Here is a 19473-nt window from a genome sequence, read left to right on the forward strand (position 1 = left end):
GGGAGGGGCGGGGGACGCCCGTGCGGCCGGTGCGTCTGCCCTCAGTGAGGCGGGGCGCGTGGCGGACGCCCCCGGGCAGGGGCGGGAGTGGTGGAGGGGCCGGACGGTAGTCTGTGAAAGGGGCGGTGAGCGAACTGCTCCGATCTCAAGGCGAGGCTTGGCCTCCGGAGCAGAGACGGGGGGAAGCGGCGGCGGCGGCGGCAGCGGCCCTCGGGCCGGCTGTTGAGGCGATGGCGGCGCCGGCCCCGGGGGCTGGGGCAGCCTCGGGAGGCGCTGGCTGTAGCGGTGGCGGCGGCGCGGGCGCCGGCTCCGGGGCCGCTGGGGCCGGGGGCCGGCTGCCCAGCCGGGTGCTGGAGTTGGTGTTCTCCTACCTGGAGCTGTCCGAGCTGCGGAGCTGCGCCCTGGTGTGCAAGCACTGGTACCGCTGCCTGCACGGCGATGAGAACAGCGAGGTGTGGCGGAGCCTGTGCGCCCGCAGCTTGGCAGAGGAGGCTTTGCGCACGGACATCCTCTGCAACCTGCCGAGCTACAAGGCCAAGGTGAGGGACCCCCGCGCCGCGCCGCTGCCCCCGGTCCCGCTTGTCCGGGCCGCTCTCAGTGCTTCTCAGCTAAGCTTTTGAGTCGGAAGCCTCGCCTCACCATCCCGCCTTTCCACTGCTCCAGTCAATACCTTACCTTACCTCCCCGCGCCATGAAGATCCTCTTCTCTTTGGGTTGAAGTTCTGCTCCTTAACCCACCCCACTTCCGCGATACACTTTCTGAAGGGCCAGGTGGTTTCCCATCCCTGTTTTCCGTCACTCATTCTACTTTCCACAGTCTTTACCCTTAAAAACAGACCACCTCATTGTTGTAGGTTTCAATACTCTCATCCTATTTTTCTCCCTGCCCTTTATTAAATCACCTTGGCTGCCTTAACATCGGCTTAGTTTCTCAGATCTTTGCTTTCACCGCACCTTTTCCAAGCTCTGATTTATAATCATCTTTTCTTTATTTTTGCCCAAGCACTCTTTAATTCCCTCCACTATGTTACAGGCTTATAAATGAGTGTGGTCCAAGGCATCGTGCTGACTTTCAACATAGAGGCTTTAATAGAACATCCTCCCATCGGCACCACTTAACAGTCATAATACTGCCATGTCCCACTATTATTGGCTACTTCCTTGCCACCTTTTTCGTAGTTCCACCTTGGTGTTGTGTCTCTTATGTTCTATTTGTCATCTAACATGCTGATTCCATTTTTGCTGCCTTTTTTCCCCTGCCAGATTCTTGTGATTAGTCTTAGATAATGGTAGGACTGAGAGGATTCTTCAAGCAATATAAATAAAAGGCCTTAAACTTGGGTTCAGTTTGGATGGAAACAGCTCTTCAGAATAGCAGTCACCAAGAGCATATATGAGACAGGATAAAGTCTGTCCTAGAATATGGTAAACATAAAAATACATTAACAACTAAAAAGGGAAAACATACCTTTTTAATGCTAGACTGCCAGTGGGGCCAGAATAAGGAGTAAATTTTTTCTCCATGTGAAATAGATGTAAAATGTATTCTTCTGTAATAAAACAGGTTTTAGTTTAATAAGATAAGGAATATCGCTTTTTAATATGTCAACTGTCAAGTTGTTTTTCTATTAAATGAAATAATGTTAATTTGCGAGGACAGTATTTGTACATGGTAGATTCTCAATGGATACTATTTGTAATTCATATAGTAGAGTGCAGTAGATTGCAGTTTTGTCTTACTGTGCCTGATAAACGTGTAGATTTCATGAGTCTTATTTTTTACTTTTCCATAAAGTTTATTGTTTTTACTTATTTTAAGTTAAGACATTTTTGTAATTGGTCTGTAATAGTCATGTTCACATGATTCAAGATTCATATAATAATATGTAATAGATAATGTAATTCATGTGAAGAATACATGATTCAAAAGAAGCAAAGTGATGTAAAGCAAAATGTCTTCCTTTTGTCCTTATACCACCACCATCCAGGTTGGAGGCAACCTATGTTACCTATTTCTTCTGTATCCTTCCCGAGATATTTTAGGTTTCATAAGTTTTTAATACTTTGTATGCCTTTGTACTACTTGCACTATAGGTATTATAGACCTGTACTAATCACATGTACATTCAGATACTGCAGGACTTTTCTTGAATATCTTGAAGATAAAAGATTAATTCAGAAGGAGTCATATAGCCTAGTAGGGAAGTCCTCAGTCTAGTAGAGGAGAAAAAAATGTATAGAAATAACTAGTGGTTATTAGTTAGAAATGGTAGAAATTGTTGCTAACTGTTAGAGATATAAAAATATATATATACTAGAAGTTTACTGAAAGAGATTTACAAGTTGAGTGGATGATTGTAGAAGGTTTGGGGTTGAGATTGTATTTGAGCTGAACTTTAAAGATGGGGAGAATGTGAACATTTTACTAAGAGGAAGTACCCTGAACAAAAGCAAGGCAATGGAAAGCAGAGGGTTTGTACAGCATATATTTTTATTTAAAAAAATATGAATGTTAGGCACTATGCTCAGTTTTACAGATGCAATGGTGAATAAAAACAGATACAGACTCTTATGGATGCCTTGCCATATGGCACTTACAATCTAGTGCAGGGAAGTGGGTATTAATCAAATAGTCACACAGTTGTAAAATTGCATTTGTGTTAAGTCCTACGAAGGATGGATACATGATGCTCTGAATGTCAGTAATGGAGAATTTGAACTAAGTAGGGAGGTCAGGGAAGGCTTTCTCTGAGGAAATAATGCATGAACTGAGACCTGAATGATAAGGATAAATAGGCCAGAGAGAGAGAAGAGCCTTCCAGGAGGGAACCTGATGAGTATGAGGGACAGAAAATAATCAATGTGGCTGGAGCATAGACAGCAAAAGTGAGGCACGTTTGAGAAAGATGGAAGAGGTGGACTGGGGCCAAACAAAAGGAAGCCATTTTAAATTGTAAGCAAAAGGGGGTTAGGAGTGTGGGGATTGGTGATGTGATATTTTTCCATTTTTTAGAGGTTATTCAAACTTAAGAATGGAGAACAGGTTGGAGGGGGACCTTAGAAATATGAGTATTAGGAAGTATGTAGTAAAAGAGATGGGGAGAAATTTAGAATAAATTTAGGAAATAAAATCTACAGGACTTGGCAATAGATTTGAAATAGCGGGGAGGAAGAGGGAGGTGCTCAGGATGACTCCTAGGTATCTGGCTTATATGATATAGGGATTACCTCGGCTAGATTTTGGATGAATAACAATGAGTTCAGTTTTGGTAGAACAGAGTTTACAGTGTTTTTAAGACATCCAAGAGTTTTCAGATAGGCATCTGTTACAATTTGTAGCTTGGAGGAAAGGCTAAAGATACAAAATAGTTTAGTTAGATTGAATTGTGATAGGAAATATGATTGTAAAGGTAAGCTGAAACTAGATATATCGTGGAGGTCCTTGACATACAGCCTTCAGTCTGTAGTTTGGGCTTTGTCTTACAGCTGGAAAACACAGAAATTTGAACAAAGGAGGGACGAAGTAAGAGCTGTGCTTTAGAGAAACCAGTCCATAAGGTGAATTCAGGAAGGCAGGGGTTGGTGCCTATACCAGAGGTACTTAAGACCAGAACAAGTGTATAGAGCAGAGAAGGGGGTGGCTGGGAGAGGAATTGCAAGAAAACAAGTCCACATAGGTGGACAGCTGACTGGGTGAGGTGGGATGAAGAAGAAGGAAGGGTCAAATAGGATTTCCAGGGAGCCTGGGTAACTGAGAAAATGATGAGAACAGGCTTGAGATAGCATAAAACTGGAAGGTATTTGGAGTTGTCAATCTAATTAGGATTTGTCTTCTTTTTTTTTTTTTGCGGTACGCGGGCCCCTCACTGCTGTGGCCTCTCCCGTTGCGGAGCACAGGCTCCGGACGCGCAGGCTCAGCGGCATGGCTCACGGGCCCAGCCGCTCCGCCGCATGTGGGATCTTCCCGGACCAGGGCACGAACCCGTGTCCCGTGCATTGGCAGGCAGACTCTCAACCACTGCACCACCAGTGAAGCCCCTAGGATTTGTCTTCTTTTTAAAAGTTCATGTTTTACATATTACCAAGTAACATCAGTTATTCCAGTCATACTTGGCATCTAGCTATAATTGTCTAAATTTCAGACTTACATCCTAAACTAGGTCTTAAAGCTGTTTGCTATAATGCAAAATCCAGGTTACGCATGAGACTGTGTAGCAAGAACTATAGATTGTTTTTATTTATTTGTGTATTTATTTTTCCATTTTATCTGATTTTTCACATTATCTCTAAAAGATAAGGACACTTAATCACAATACCATTAGTACATCCAAAGTATAAAGAAATTAATGATAATTCCTTTATATAAAAAGTTTGGTGTTCAAATTTCCAATTGTCTCATAAATGTCAAATGTTATATCTTTAATTTTCAGTTTATTTAAGCAAGATCTATATAAAGTTCCCATGACAAACAGTTGATATGTCTCTTAAGGCTATTTTAGTCTACAGATACACCCTCCATCTCTCTCACCTCTTACCCCGGCAGTTTATTTGTTGAAGAAACCAGGTTGTTTACCCTGTAGAGAGGTTCCCTCAGTCTGGATTTTGCTGATTTCATTCCCATGGTGTTGCTTAACATGCTTTCTGTCCTCTGTATTTCCTATAGAAGTTTGATCAATTTAGGTGAGATTAGATTTTTTTCAAGATATGTTTTACTAGAGTCAAATGGTTGAGGTGTGTACAGCACTTTTAGGTGCTTAAAAGTGTGTTATAATAAGAACAGATCGGAAAAAATTTAGGTATACTTCAGGTTTACATCCTGTTTATGAAAATATGGGATACCTGAACCAAGGAGGTTTTTTGTTTTTGTTTTAATCTGTCCTCTGGAGTACAACAATTAAACAGTGAAGTACTTGCTAATGGTAAATGAGAACTGGATGAGGGGACTGGATGCTTGACTTCTCTTTGGGGCTCTTGTGCTAACTACCTGTTGACTTTACACGTGTGTCCCCATCCCTGAGTTGAAGTAGGTGAACTTTAACGTCTTTCCTAATGCTGAAATTCTGTGATTCTGGAGTTGATTTCTCAGGTTAACTAAAGCAATAGGTCCCAGCCTTCAGCTGCTTTTGGGTTGTTTGAATAAAGAAGGGATTTTCTAAAAAACGTACAAACTAAAACCTATACATTATTAAAACATGAGAGAATGTTATTATTTGTACAGAGTAGCAATTTTCATATTGTCTTTATTTTGGAAACTTAAAAAACTGGTGATTACTGAAGGTCAACTATCCTGTCCTGTCAGTGGTAGCTGCTGTTAATGACTATCTCTTTATAAATTTTAGTGATTGAATTTATGCTATCTAGGGGATTATTTGATTTGGTAAAATGAGAGTGGTGATGTCTCAGTGTATGAGTGATACCTAGCAAGGAGGCTGTGGATCTAAGATAGTTTGTGGTTATTAAAATTTTTCATAAACTCTAGAGCTGATATGCCTAAGTTCTCTATTTTACTTAAAATACAGTTCTTTTTGGTGGCAGCATTGCCAACACGAAAACTGTGCATATCTTAACTTTTTAATGTAAAAATATCGAATATAAACAAGAGTATAGAAAATAACCTCCCTATACCCATCACGAAGCTTTACCAGTGATTAATTCATGGGCAGTCTACTTTCATGTCTACCCTGCCCACTCTCCCATTCCATTCCTGGATATTTCAAAGCAATTCCCAGATATGTCACCCATAAACATTTCAGTACTATCTCTAAAATATAAGGATTCTTGTGTATATCTTTTGATGTGTTAAGAAGTCTATTTGGAGAAATTATACTGTGGTTTAGAATTTTAGTCAATAATGAAACAGCTGGCAGTTTTATTTTTAATGTTGCATAGTTTATTATGTTAGGATCCCATGCTGAAACGTGAGCCATTTTTGAGAAATAATTACTGTATTACTTAAAATATATAACTTATTGTTTAAAAGCATGTAGCCTAAAGTTTGGGTACTTTTTAATGTTTAAGAAAAATTAAATTTCTATTTCTTTTGTGTGCTTTCCACCTTTTCAGATACGTGCTTTCCAACATGCTTTCAGCACTAACGACTGCTCCAGGAATGTCTACATTAAGAAGAATGGCTTTACTTTACATCGAAACCCCATCGCTCAGAGCACTGATGGTGCAAGGACCAAGATTGGTTTCAGTGAGGGCCGCCATGCATGGGAAGTGTGGTGGGAGGGCCCTCTGGGCACTGTGGCAGTGATTGGAATTGCCACAAAACGGGCCCCCATGCAATGCCAAGGTTATGTGGCATTGCTGGGCAGTGATGACCAGAGCTGGGGCTGGAATCTAGTGGACAATAATCTACTACATAATGGAGAAGTCAATGGCAGTTTTCCACAATGCAACAATGCACCAAAATATCAGGTGAGGAACTGGCTTAATTTGTTTTAAATTTACAAAATTTTATATAGCAGCATTATTTGTCTTTTTGGTAACTTTTAAATAAATAGTGTAACTGGCCTTTTTTGGCTACTCTGACAATAATCTTTAGTATCTCAATATTTGTTTCCTAATACATATTCAATCTGAGCAATCTGTCTTTAAATCAGGTTGGCAAACTTTTTCTATACAGGGCCAGATAGTAAATATTTTAGGCTTTGTTGTCCATACTGTCTCTCACAACTGTGCAACTATGTTGTTATAGCACAAAAGCAGCCGTGAATTATGTAAATGAATGAGCATAGCTGTATTCCAGTAAAACCTTATTTATAGACTGCAAGCCAGATTTGGCCCAGGGGCCATAGTTTGCCAACTTGTGCTTTGGATTGTAATCTTTCTTATATCATGCACATCCAAATTTACTTTTTCTGGATACCTCACCCCCTCACCCCCACAAATGCACCTGTGTGCATGTGCATACATACTTACCCTCTGCTACTTATTAATCTGGATTGTATTTAAAGCGTCTGGAGGTGTCAGCAATTTCCATAAACATAGGTGAGTTCAGGCACACTACTGCATATTTATTTATTTGGCCACCCCGCGCGGCATGCGGGATCTTAGGTCTCTGATCAGGGATCGAACCTGTGCCCCCTGCAGTGGAAGCACGGAGTCTTACCACTGGACCGCCAGGGAAGTCCCAAACTACTACATTTAAAAATTCTTTTTTAAAAAAATATTTATTTATTTATTTGGCTGCATCAGGTTTTAGTTCTGGCACGCAGATTTTTCGTCGTGGCGCGCGGGCTTCGTGGTCCCACAGTATATGTGAGATCTTAGTTCCCTGACCAGGGATCAAACCCGGGTCCCCAGCATTGGAAGGCAGATTCTTAACCACTGGACCACCAGCGAAGTCCCTAAAAATTCTTAGCCTTAAGCCATACTCACTTGATTCTAGGGTCATAATTATAGTTCCTATTTGTAAAAGCTATATGATTACCATAGATTCAGCAGAGTGTAAAAAATAATAATCTGATAAGAACTTGGAAATTTTAAGGAATTATAGATAGTACATTTCAGAGGAACATGTGGTTTGAAAGCTCTAGCCTCAGTAATGACCTCAAGTGAGACATAATAAAGTAGAAGAACTAAAATATATCCCATTTCCTGATGTATAAAAGCCTGGAAGGATTTTCTTTCATAGAATCCTTTCCTTACTGTCCTTTCAGGCTCTGCAAATGCCCTAAGGAGAACGGACTTAATAATCATTGAAGATAAAGACCTATGACTAACCTTGTGACTTTGTAGTGAAAGTCCTTTATTCTTTGTTTTTCAGAGAACATACTCTGTATGATTTCAGTCCCTTTAAATTTATTGCAGCATGTTTTATTCCCAGCATATGGTTTACCTTGATAAATGTCTATGTATGCTTGAATATATATTCTGTTGGATGGAATAATCTATTAAGGACAGCTAGGTCAAATTGGTTGGTAGTGTATAAGTCTTCTATCTGCTTTCTGTATGTTCTTTCTACCTGTTCTTTCATTTACTAAGGAGTATTAAAATCTCCAACTATAGTTGCTGATTTATCTATCTCTTCTTCCAGTTTTGTCACTTTTTGCTTCATGTGTTTTGGAACTGTTATTAGGTGCATATACATTTAAAATTGTTATATCTACCTACCTGGTTAACTCTTTTATCATTATGAAATGACCTTCTTTGACTCTAGTAATATTCCTTGTCTTTACGTCTATTTTGTCTGATATCAATAAAGCCAATCCAACTTTCTTATGCTTACTATCGCAAAGTACATCTTTTCCCTCATCCTTTTACTTTTAGACTATCTTTGTATTTAAAGTGGGTCCCCCAGACAGCATGTAATTGGATCTTGCTTTTTATCTAACCCAGTCTCTTGATTTGAGTAGTTAGTCCATTTATATTTAATGTAATTGTTGGACTGCTTGATATCATCCTTGTTTCTGTGCCTCTGAAGCTGTGTTCTTTTTTTCTCTCTGTTTTTTGGATTCATTACTTTCTGTTGTTCTGTCTTCAAGTTCATAGATTTTTTTCTTCTTGTCATTTGAACTCTGCTATTGAGCCAGGCTAGTGAATTTTGGTTATTGTGCCCCTCAGTTCTAAAATTTTCATTTTTATAGTTTCCATTTCTCTACTGAGATCTCTATTTGTTCATTTATTAATACTATATTTTTCTTTAATTCTTTGGGTATATTTTATAACTACTTTATGTCTTTGCCAAATCCAGCATCTAAGGCCCACTTGGAGTCTGTTTCTACTGACTGCTTTTTTCTCCATGAGTATGAGTTACACTTTCCTGTTTCTTTTCATATCCAGTCATTTTTTAAATGAAAATTGGACATGGTAGAGACTCTGGAATGTTTTGTTTCTTTAGAAGCTACTTTGTACTTCTGAAAACTGTAGGTTATCTTGTTCTAGTAGGCAGTTAACTTTCCTGCACTGAAACTATACAGCAGCTTATGTCTTTATTCAGTTTTTTTGGCCTCTAGCTGCTACTTTTTCTGCCTGGTTCCCTGGGGGTTTCCCCTGTGTTTGTGTAATACAGTCATCACATGAGGATTTGGGCAGAGTTTATTTTCAGATTTTGGGGCTCATCCTCTTTGTGGTTTTTTGCTTGTAGAGTTCCTCTAAGTTTCCAGTTGCTCTGCTGTCTCCAAATTTTGTCCTCTGACACCTAAAACTGTAAGACTGTCTTTCTGCTCTCTGTGCTATGTGTATGTATGCTGTATGCTCAAAGGTAAAGCAAACTTGCAGATTTCACTTGGAGTGGTTCTATTTTGTTATTTTCATCTTCTGTAAAACAGGGATAACTCCTAGGATTGATATGAGAATTAAATGAGATAATATAAAATCACTCAACAATACTCATGAAAATATTAGCTTTTATTTCCTTTTTTTTTTTTTTGCGGTACATGGGCCTCTCACCGCTGCGGCCCCTCCCGCCGTGGAGCACAGGCTCCAGACGCGCAGCCCCAGCGGCCATGGCTCACGGGCCCAGCCGCTCCGCGGCATGCGGGATCTTCCCGGACCGGGGCACGAACCCGCGCTTCCCGCATCGGCAGGCGGACCCTCAACCACTGCGCCACCAGGGAAGCCCCTAGCTTTTATTTCTGATTTTTGCTGTTGTTCGTGTTTTGTTTGTAACAGTAGTGATGATGGTGACTTGGAGGTTCTTAAAATGGGGTTAATCTGTGAGTTGGGCAGAGGGAGAGAAAAAGTAGATGTTGGTAGTTATTTGTGATAGGAAATACAATGAAGGAAAGCAATGATAGCAGCAGGGGGTATCATAATTGGGAAGTATTAAATTATGATTTTTGATTGCAAATGTTAGGACTTTCTGCCTCCAAGTATATAGATGCAACAGCCTTTAATACATGCAAATTATAAGGATAAACATGCTCTTTCTTTGTTTACTTTTCCAAATGGGAAAAAAAATGGGTAATTGTGCTTCCAGTTTAGTTTAACAATCAGTACTGCTATTTTTATAACAAACGGGTGTTTCAGAGTAGTGGACCACAAAGTGATTGTTTAATAAGCCTATTCTGCATCTTTAGAACCTATAGTCAGATTTGGCTATTCATGATTATGTAGGCTCCATGTTGTATGTAGAACTGCTTTGTAAATTTTAAAGGTTGTGGAAGTGTTCTATTATAGTAATTTTTTTTTATTGTGGTAAAATATACACAACAATCTTTATTCTTTTAACTATTTGTAAGTGTATAATTCAGTGGCATTAAATACGTTCATAATGTTGTATAACCATCATCACTATATATACCCAAAACTTTTTCATCATCCCCAGCATAAACTCTGTGCCCACTGAACAATAACTCCACATTTCTTCCTCCCCCAAGCCTCTGGTAACCTCTATTCAATTTTCAATCTATATGAATTTGAATATTCCAGGTGCTTGATACAAGTGGAATCATATAATATTTGTATTTTTGTGTCTGGCTTATTTCTCTTAGCATAATGCTTTCAAGGTCCATTCATGTTGTAGCACATACTAAAATTTCATTTCTTTTTAAGGTTGAATAACATTCCATTGTATGTATGTACTATAGTAATTTGAGAAAATTTAGGTAGCCTTTTTTGGTAAAATATGCCAAGTTATAGATTTTAGTGGTAACCTTCTTAAGAAAAGTCTTTAAAAAGAATAAATAAAATCTGGGGACTGTTCAGGAAGAATATTTAAATTTTCAGTATTAAATATAAATCCCACACAAGTCTTAAGTTTTTTTAAAAAAAACTATCAAGACAAACATTTATGATGAAATTGATGTATGTTCTTTTTCTAGATGTTTCTCCCTGACCAAATAACTTTTTTGGTTTTTCTAGATAACTTTTGAGATATACATATTCTTAATAATATTTTCAACTTGATTACATCTAGCTGTGCCTTTGATGGGTTTTCTTCTTACCTTCTTTTGATGTCTGTTTGCAGATAGGAGAAAGAATTCGAGTCATCTTGGACATGGAAGATAAGACTTTAGCTTTTGAACGTGGATATGAATTCCTGGGGGTTGCCTTTAGAGGACTTCCAAAGGTCTGCTTATATCCAGCAGTTTCTGCTGTATATGGTAACACAGAAGTGACTTTGGTTTACCTTGGAAAACCTTTGGATGGATGACAGTGGCTTTCTTGGGATGAAAGACAGAGTGGAGGAGATACCTGCTTATGGAAAGTAGAATCATGAAGTGACAGTGTCATACATGCATGCCCAAGAAACATCCTGAAAAAACACATGATATTGTTAACTGGAGAAGCAACTCTACAGCAGAGATTATCTTAGTGTTTCCTCTTTTCTACTGGGCCAGAAAAATCCTCAGGGTTGCAGTTGGTTGAGTGGGCAGTTGACATATGCATGTTTCAACAGATTTTGTCTCTAAGTTAGCGATGTGATATTTTCAACTTTTAAGGTGAGATCTTAGAGATGGTGTAAAAGGGATAAGATAGGGAACTAGCAAGAGTTTTAAGTAGTGTGTTTGTGAAGAAAGACTGATCCTGTTTTACAACTGCCTGTTTTTTCTCCAGACCCTTTTTTCCAGCCAGCTTGACTATTAGAAAAGTATGAAACTGGTTGGATTTTATTTAATATTTTTAATATATTGAGAAGCATGGTCTGCCTGGACTGCACTTCTCTAACGGTGAGATATAAAATTGTGCAGCTATTTTAAAAGTTGTATATACAATATGTGTGTAAAAAAAAAACTGTAAAAAAAAACAGGACAAAGGAGTTGCTTTGTTCTAGTTCAATTTCTTAAAAACCACTACATGGTACAAAATTAGAATAACATTTAGGGACAGTTTGGTAACTACAAAGAAGAAAATTTTAAGAGGAGGTGTGTTGTATTGGCTCATTTTGTATTATATTTGGCTTACAGTTTCCATGCCTATTACAGTCTGATTTATTTTTTTAACCATCAAAATTATTATACAGATCCCTCAAATCTCCAGGCTAAGATTGAGGGAAGGCAAATCTATTTCTAATCATTCATATATCAATAATAATAATAATGTGCATCTTATAGAATCTGGTTTTATTTTTTGACCTTGCAAGAAGGTGTCTCATAAGAACAGAGAACATTGCCATTTGTTCTTATAGGCCTCAAATATGAAAGCTGTTAGTCACAGACCTTAAGAAAATAATTGATCAATGGTCCTTTTATTTTGTAACTTTATAATGCTGTAGATATTATAATTTTTAAATTTCATATTGTTTACATCATGCAACAATCTAAGCCTCAAACTCTTCATTGGGGTTGTCAAGAAAATGTTTACTCATCCATCTGAAACAGTGCCAACCTGGACCCAGCTTAAGAATGTTGTTTATCTCATTATAAATAATTGCCCCCATGGGACTTGAAATAAAACACCTTATGCTGGAAACTTCAGGTTGGTGATATTTTGAAGGTTTTACTGTAGAAGAGTTTAACGTTAATTCCTATTCCGAATTTTTGACTAAGAAATCTGATTTCACTAATACTCTTTCAAATTAATAATTCAACGTACATGAGCTGAGATTTCCTTTTGTTAGAAAGGAAACAAACATCTTTCTGTATGAAAGTATAAATTGTATGGTTTCAGATACATCTTTGTGATAAGAAGTGACTAAGGCAAGTGGAATCTTTGTAGTTTTTAGGTTTTGCTGTATGCATATTTTGTTTCGAATCTAAAAAAATTAGGAACAGCAAGCATCTGGCTGTGGTTCTTGGGTTGCTCCTTGCGAGTTAATATTATCAGTACTCCTGTGAAACAAGGGATTTCAGTCATGAACAAAGATTTCATTTTTGCCACCTGAAAGGTTTACAAGTATTTGTTGTGTATTTGGTGTGTTGCTTAAAGGTGTAATCTGTTAAAGATCCTTTTTGATACCCACATCAAGAAAGAAACCTCCTAGAAACCATATTTAATACTACAGAGTGAAATTATATGTTAAATGTATTAGAGAACATAGCTGCTACGGAAATTGATTTTTCTTGGTGTAGAAAACTCAATTTGGCAAAGTTTAAAATTTAATTAAAGAAGAGATCTGGTTCAGGATAAAGATTGAACTAGTTAGAAAGCTATAAGGTCTTTTAAGCACTTGTTTCTTTTTCAGATTGTGATATGGTCAATTCTAAGAGCTTTTGCTCAGAGTTTTGTTTATATCTTCTGTTTTGTCTTATTAGTAAACATTCATTTGTAACAAAGTTTGGAAGGTGCTGAATGGAAAATGGAAACACATGGTTATTGCATATTGAACCTAGAATCAAATGATTGCCTAAATATTTAATAACAAGCCATTCTTGTCTCAAAGACTTAAATTCTTTAATATCCAATTTGCAAATTTTATAAAATGGAGGTTCATATTTAGCATGAGCATCAGGGGAATCAAGAGCCTTCATTTATAACCTGGTAAATTAATTTGTTACTGGAGACCAATAGTAGTTGTACAGAATACTAAGACAAACTGTTATAATGTTTGAGGAAATGGAATCTCTTTTTCATTGGTGCTGAGAGAGCACTTAGGTAGAAGCCAGTTGCCTCTGAATATTGAATATAAATCATCTAAACCAGTGGTTCTCAACCTTGGCTATAGTTTAGAGTCACAGGCATTTTGAAAAATATTGATGCTTGGGTCCCATACCCTAATATTCTGATGTTGGTCTGGGCTATGACATGACCATAAGGATTTTTAAAAACTTCTTAGGTGATTTCAATATGTTGCCAAGGTTGAGAACCACTGATCTAAATTCACCTTAAGTTTTCTCATCTGCAAAAAAAAAAAAAAAAAAAAAATCCTTGCTCCCTCCCTTCGGTACCTCATAAGGATATTGGGGGTAAAGAAGAAAATAATGGGAGAGTGCTTGTGCTATGGATAAAAAGTGCTATTGAAAGGCAAAGTTATATTTGTTGTATTTCAGCTGAAACTATGATCAGGAAGAAATGTGTAATTGAATTTGCTCTGTTGACTTTGGAAACCAGGAGCACTCTCTTTGGTTCTTAAATTTAGCAAAGCGTGCAGATGGGTAAGAAAACATTACTATTACTCTTATTCATTCTATGGTCTTCTGTCATACTTGGGATAGGCTGGTTTAATTATCTGGTTTTACACAGGAAAGAAGAAATATTAAGTTTTAAAGTCTGTAATGGTCAATGGCTCACAATTCATTAAAACTTTTCATACAAAGAATTCTGTGGTTAATATATGTCATTTCTTAGTTGCCGTTATTTTTTCATTATCTGACTTTTGAATATTGAACCATTTATTTCACCTCCTTCATTCTTATTCCTGTAAGTTTGGATATAGATTTGATAAGGCACCTAAAGCAAGTAGGTGTTGCTCAGTTGAATACTTCAACTCATGGTTCCGTGATTAGGCATCTTCCATCTTTTAGATATGATTTGACCTGGGAGAGAGAGTTTTTAAAAGAACAGAGCCCTAACCCACATAGTAGGTATCAATTAACTTTTCATTTATGTCTCCAAACTGCTGTTTATATAGACTGTAATATTTATATTTTTGATCGTCTAAAAAAATGAACAGTTTGATAAGATAGAAACTTGAATTTTAAAGATGAGTATTGAGATTACATTCTAGAAATCAAGACCACCACTTTAAAGCCTTCCTGAAAGGAACAGTTCATACCTAACCCAAATGCTATTCTAATAAAGCACTCCTCAGTTTCTCCAGCTGGATGTAATCTCTCCTTCCTTGAAATTTCCTTGTCTTTATATTTATCTATACATAGCTCATGCTGTATTACTCTGTACCTTGTATAAATTTATTTATATTTATTATTTGTTTATGTCTTAGCTCCCCTAAACATCTTAAGAAAGAACCTCTGATGGACTCATCTTTATGCTCATGTTATCAAACCCAATGTAGGAAGAAAAAAAGCTCTGAATTTACAGACGATAGTAACTAAAGGTAGATGAGAAAAATTCTTTTTGTATCCTATCCGAGTGAAGCAAATCTGAGGCTTGTAAGGAAGAAATAGTGACTGTGAATGCATTTTAGCCATTCCCCTTTATTCTTAAATATTGGTAAACTCTGATACTTAGTTCTTGGTACAGATTTCTTATTTGTTTAGAATTAAAATTAGAATTCTGTATATTAATTTTTTGAAATTCTTTTTTGCTTTAGTTTCTTAATAAAAAATTAAGACAAACATTAATCACCTGTGATTGCTTACATTTAAAACAAGGAATTTTTTTATATACTGGTCAGAAAGAAAAATGGTAATACCTTAGTAGCCAAATGTGTTGATGGAATTTACTTATAAATTCCATGCCTTTTAATAATGGAATCCACATTTTCCATGTTTAGAATGGACCATGGCCAGGGAATAATAATTCACTAGAATCCTGTTTCGCTATCGCCTCCACCCCCAGCTAACAGTTGTTTGATAATGCAGTTGTTTGCCAAGAGTTATGAGAAGCAGGCATGGCTGAACAAATGGCTCCTGTGATCTAAAAGCTTAAAAGAATCAGTTGATCATGTTGCTGAAAGTTGCTTGATGTATTAATATGTTAAAATTTATACAAAGAGTTTTAATTTTCTAAAGGAAAATTAAGTAGGTGTAAAATTTCTGTATCCTTTTGTTTAGTGGGAAGAGATACCAGGGACAGCTTTACCAGTCTGTTGTCCTAATTTCTTTTTTGAATCCTCCCCCAAGCCATTTGCTTTTTATTTAATGTAGTCATTAAAATATTTTTGAGAGCAACATGTTCTCTACTTTTCAGAATATAGTTTGTTGAAAGAAGTAGCCCCTCAAGATTTAAGATTGTCATTGTTCCGCTTCTGTGTATAGGATTTCATGATGAATGAGTGACTCAAGAAGTAAGAATCATTTAGAGAGTTTTCCTTAGGTCGCTCTGTTGACAGTCCTTAATTTCTGTTTCTTTTCTGAGAGGAGGGGAAAACATATAAGAGAAAGATTAGGGATTGTCTTTCTTCTCCCTCTTTTTCTCTATAAATGAAATGGAGGATGAAATTGAGTAATGGGAATGGTTTAGAGGTCCTATCTCCTTTGAGAAGGCTCCTGAAATGATTTATTAAAATGCTAATATCCATTTAGATTAATTAGAGGCATATTGTAATGGGAGTAGGCCAGATATCTTTATTCTAATGTAGCTAATGTATTCATGTTTTCCAGCAATGTTTAAAAGGTTTTTTATTCAGCCGTGCCCTTTGCTGATTACCTTTACTTTCGAAAGAAAGGATACTTAAGGTTCAAATGGGAGGGGGCCAGTGACTTCTCTCCCCGCTTCAACAGTCCAGAGAGTGATATATGTAGTTCACAACTAAATTGCCCAGAGCTCTACCAGCCTCACTAGACTCCACAACCCAGTGGGCAGAGTGAGGGGAGGGTACGCCTGGAGTACATTGAAAGGACAACCAACTGCTCTTTTAAGTAGTGACTCTACCAGGTAAAGGCTGGTGGGGTTTTTTGGTTTTGTTTTAACTCTCATGGCCTACATCTGTGTAACAATCCCTGCGCTTCAGATTTTTTCAGATGCCTCTTTTAAAATGTTTTGAGGAGCTCAGTAATGTTCTAGCATTTTGGTTTTAAGGTAAGAACACTGGAGTAATAGTTCAGGAGTCACAAGCTCTAAGGCCTGGCAGTCCTGGTAGCCATGACATGATTCCTGAGCAGATTTCTTCCCTTTTAGGGCTGTTTCTTTATGTGCTTAAATGAGGAGATTGACCCAGCTCAGTGGTTCTCATTTTGGGCTGCTCACTAGAATCACCTGGGAAGCTTTTAATTTTTTAAACATCTTTATTGAGATATAATCAACATATAGTAAGCTACACTTATTTCAAGTGTGCACTTTGATAAGTTTTGACATAGGTATACACCCATCACAATCAAGTTAATATATACCTGGGAAGCTTTTAAAAGATAAGATTTCCAGGCAAATTAAATTAGATGGGGTAGGGGGGATGCACTCAGGCATCAGTAACACTATTTTTTTTTTAAGTTCTCAGTAATTCTCCTCTGACTAGAAATCACCATTCAGGACTGACTTTTGAAGAGACTGAGAGCGGAGGCAAAATCTCTTTTATGACCAGGAAAAACAAAACAAAACAACAACAACAAAATATATCTATATAGTTTATATAATATATAATTTGTTTTATATATATATATTCATATATAAAACTCTAGCCCTTTACTGAGAACAAGTCAATGGCAGAGCCAGAGCTAGTAGCTAAGGCATCTAATACCTACCTCTTCTGTTTGTCCTTCTGTCATCCTTAGATAAAAAAAAATGCAGTCATTTAAAAGAGAATGGACTTGAGGACACGGAGGGGGGAAGGATAAGCTGGGGCGAGGTGAGAGAGTAGCATGGACATATATACACTCCCAAATGTAAAATAGATAGCTAGGGGGAAGCAGCCGCATAGCACAGGGAGATCAGCTTGGTGCTTTGTGACCACCTAGAGGGGTGGGATAGGGAGGGTGGGAGGGAGACGCAAGGGGGAGGGGATATGAGGATATATGTATAGGTATAGCTGATTCACTTTGTTATAAAGCAGAAACTAACACACCATTGTAAAGCAATTATACTCCAGTAAAGATGTTAAAAAAAATAAAAGAGGTCAGTGTCCTTATTAGGATTCTTTCAGGGACAGTGGATTTAGTATCCTTCCTGAATCAGGGGGGTTATGAAATTTGAGTGCTAAACCAAAGCTGAGAAGCTGCACCTGTGGTTTGTCACATGTTAGAATCAAACTTTTGACCTCTTCGAAAAAAAGGGAGATATAATCATTGAAAATTGCTGCAGGAGAGAAATGGTAAAAGCTGGTGTTACGGGTTGAGTTGTGTCCCACCCCCACCCCCAAATTCATATGTCAAAGTCCCAGGTGCCTCATAATGTGACCTTATTTGGAAATAGGGTTCTTGCAGGTGTAATTAGTTAAGATCATACTGGAATAGGGTGGGTCTCCAATCCAGTGTGATTGGTGTCCTTATAAAAAGGGTATATTTGGACCCAGACATGCGCAGAGGGAGGATACCACGTGAAGATAAAAGCAAAGGTTGAGCAGAAGCCACGGAATATCAAAGATTGCCAGCAAAACTACCAGGTGCTAGGACAGAGGAGGCATGGAACAGATTCCTCCCTCACAGCTCTTAGAAGGAGCCAGTTCTGCCCACACTTTAATCTTGGACTTCTGGCCTCCAGAACAGTGAGAAGATAAATTTCTGGTATTTTGTGGTTTTTTTTTGCGGTACGCGGGCCTCTCACTGGTGTGGCCTCTCCTGTTGCGGAGCACAGGCTCCGGACGCGCAGGCTCAGCGGCCATGGCGCACGGGCCCAGCCACCCCACGGCATGTGGGATCTTTCCAGACCGGGGCACGAACCCGTGTCCCCTGCATCGGCAGGCGTACTCTCAACCACTGGGCCACCAGGGAAGCCCCAAATTTCTGTTTTTAAGTCACCCAGTGTGTGGTATTTTGCTATGGCAGCCCTAGGAAATCAATATACCTGGTAAGTTTTTGCTCTACCAATTTTCCTATTTCTCTCTGGGGGCAACTTCGATGCTGTACTGTGTTGTTCACTGAATCAAGAGTAAGGCCAGGAAATATTTTCAAGGGTGTTATAGATTTGTTGGAAGGTCTTTTGTCAGGTTGCATTGGTAACCCAGAGTTTGTAAAGTACAATACGTAGTGTATGGTTAAGGGCATGGATTCTGGAGTCAAGACTGCCTGGATTCAACCCCAGTTCTACCACTTAATAGCTGCGTAACTTTGGAGAAGACGTTTGATTTCTCTGTACCTCAGTTCTCTTCTCTGTAAAAGGGGAACGGCGAGGGGAGTGCTAAATCGTTTATAGGATATGGTGAGGTTGAAATGAAAGGCACATTGAGCTGCTTTAGAACAGCGCCAGGAACATAGTAAGCATTCAGTACATTTCTCATTATAATAGGTAAATATCATTAAGAACCAACCTTGAGGAAAAAAGCAATTGTGTGTGTGTGTGTGTGTGTAAAAAAAATTTTTTTTAACACATTTGGTCCTAAAATTAGGAATAGGAAACATTAAAAAGAAAGTATTCAAAGCAAGAGAAACTTTAGGTAGTTTAAGCAAAAGAGACAGATTAAGGGGTATTTCACAGAGGACCATGGCAAGAATGCAGCTGGACTTCACAAGGGACTTGCACAAGGCAAGGGAAAGGCATCAGGAGCCTGGGAGTATCGCTTCTTCCTCGTCTCTGGGACATCTCTTCACTCTTCTACATAGTTCACTTTGTGGAAAATGGCTGCCTTGTACCTCTTCGTTCAGATATCAACCCAGGATGAGATTGGACCCCTAGTCCTAATACCAAATTCGAAAGATAGGGACTCCACTTCCCACTCCAGTCAGCTGTGGTCATGTCATAGGGTGGGGAGCAGGTTCACTAGTACCGAAGCTGCTAGGGTCCCAAGTCTGTACCCAATGGCTGGGAGGGGAGAGGAGGGTAGTTGGGAGGCAGTCACAGAGAAGAGAGGCTGGATACCACACAAACACCAAC

General features: G+C 38.4%; 1 protein-coding gene across 1 annotated transcript; it reads left to right on the forward strand.

Moving 5' to 3' along the window:
* The first annotated feature begins 104 nt into the window (after nt 1–104).
* On the forward strand, nt 105–12097 carry FBXO45 (F-box protein 45). Its single transcript, XM_029213775.1, has 3 exons — nt 105–539; nt 6064–6420; nt 10916–12097. The coding sequence occupies exons 1-3, from the start codon at nt 231–233 to the stop codon at nt 11099–11101; spliced, it is 852 nt and encodes a 283-aa protein (XP_029069608.1). The 5' UTR covers nt 105–230; the 3' UTR covers nt 11102–12097.
* The last annotated feature ends 7376 nt before the right edge of the window (nt 12098–19473 follow it).

Source organism: Monodon monoceros, unplaced genomic scaffold (assembly GCF_005190385.1).
Source record: "Monodon monoceros isolate NGI ecotype Baffin Bay Population unplaced genomic scaffold, NGI_Narwhal_1 Super_Scaffold_11, whole genome shotgun sequence".
Lineage (NCBI taxonomy): Eukaryota > Metazoa > Chordata > Mammalia > Artiodactyla > Monodontidae > Monodon > Monodon monoceros.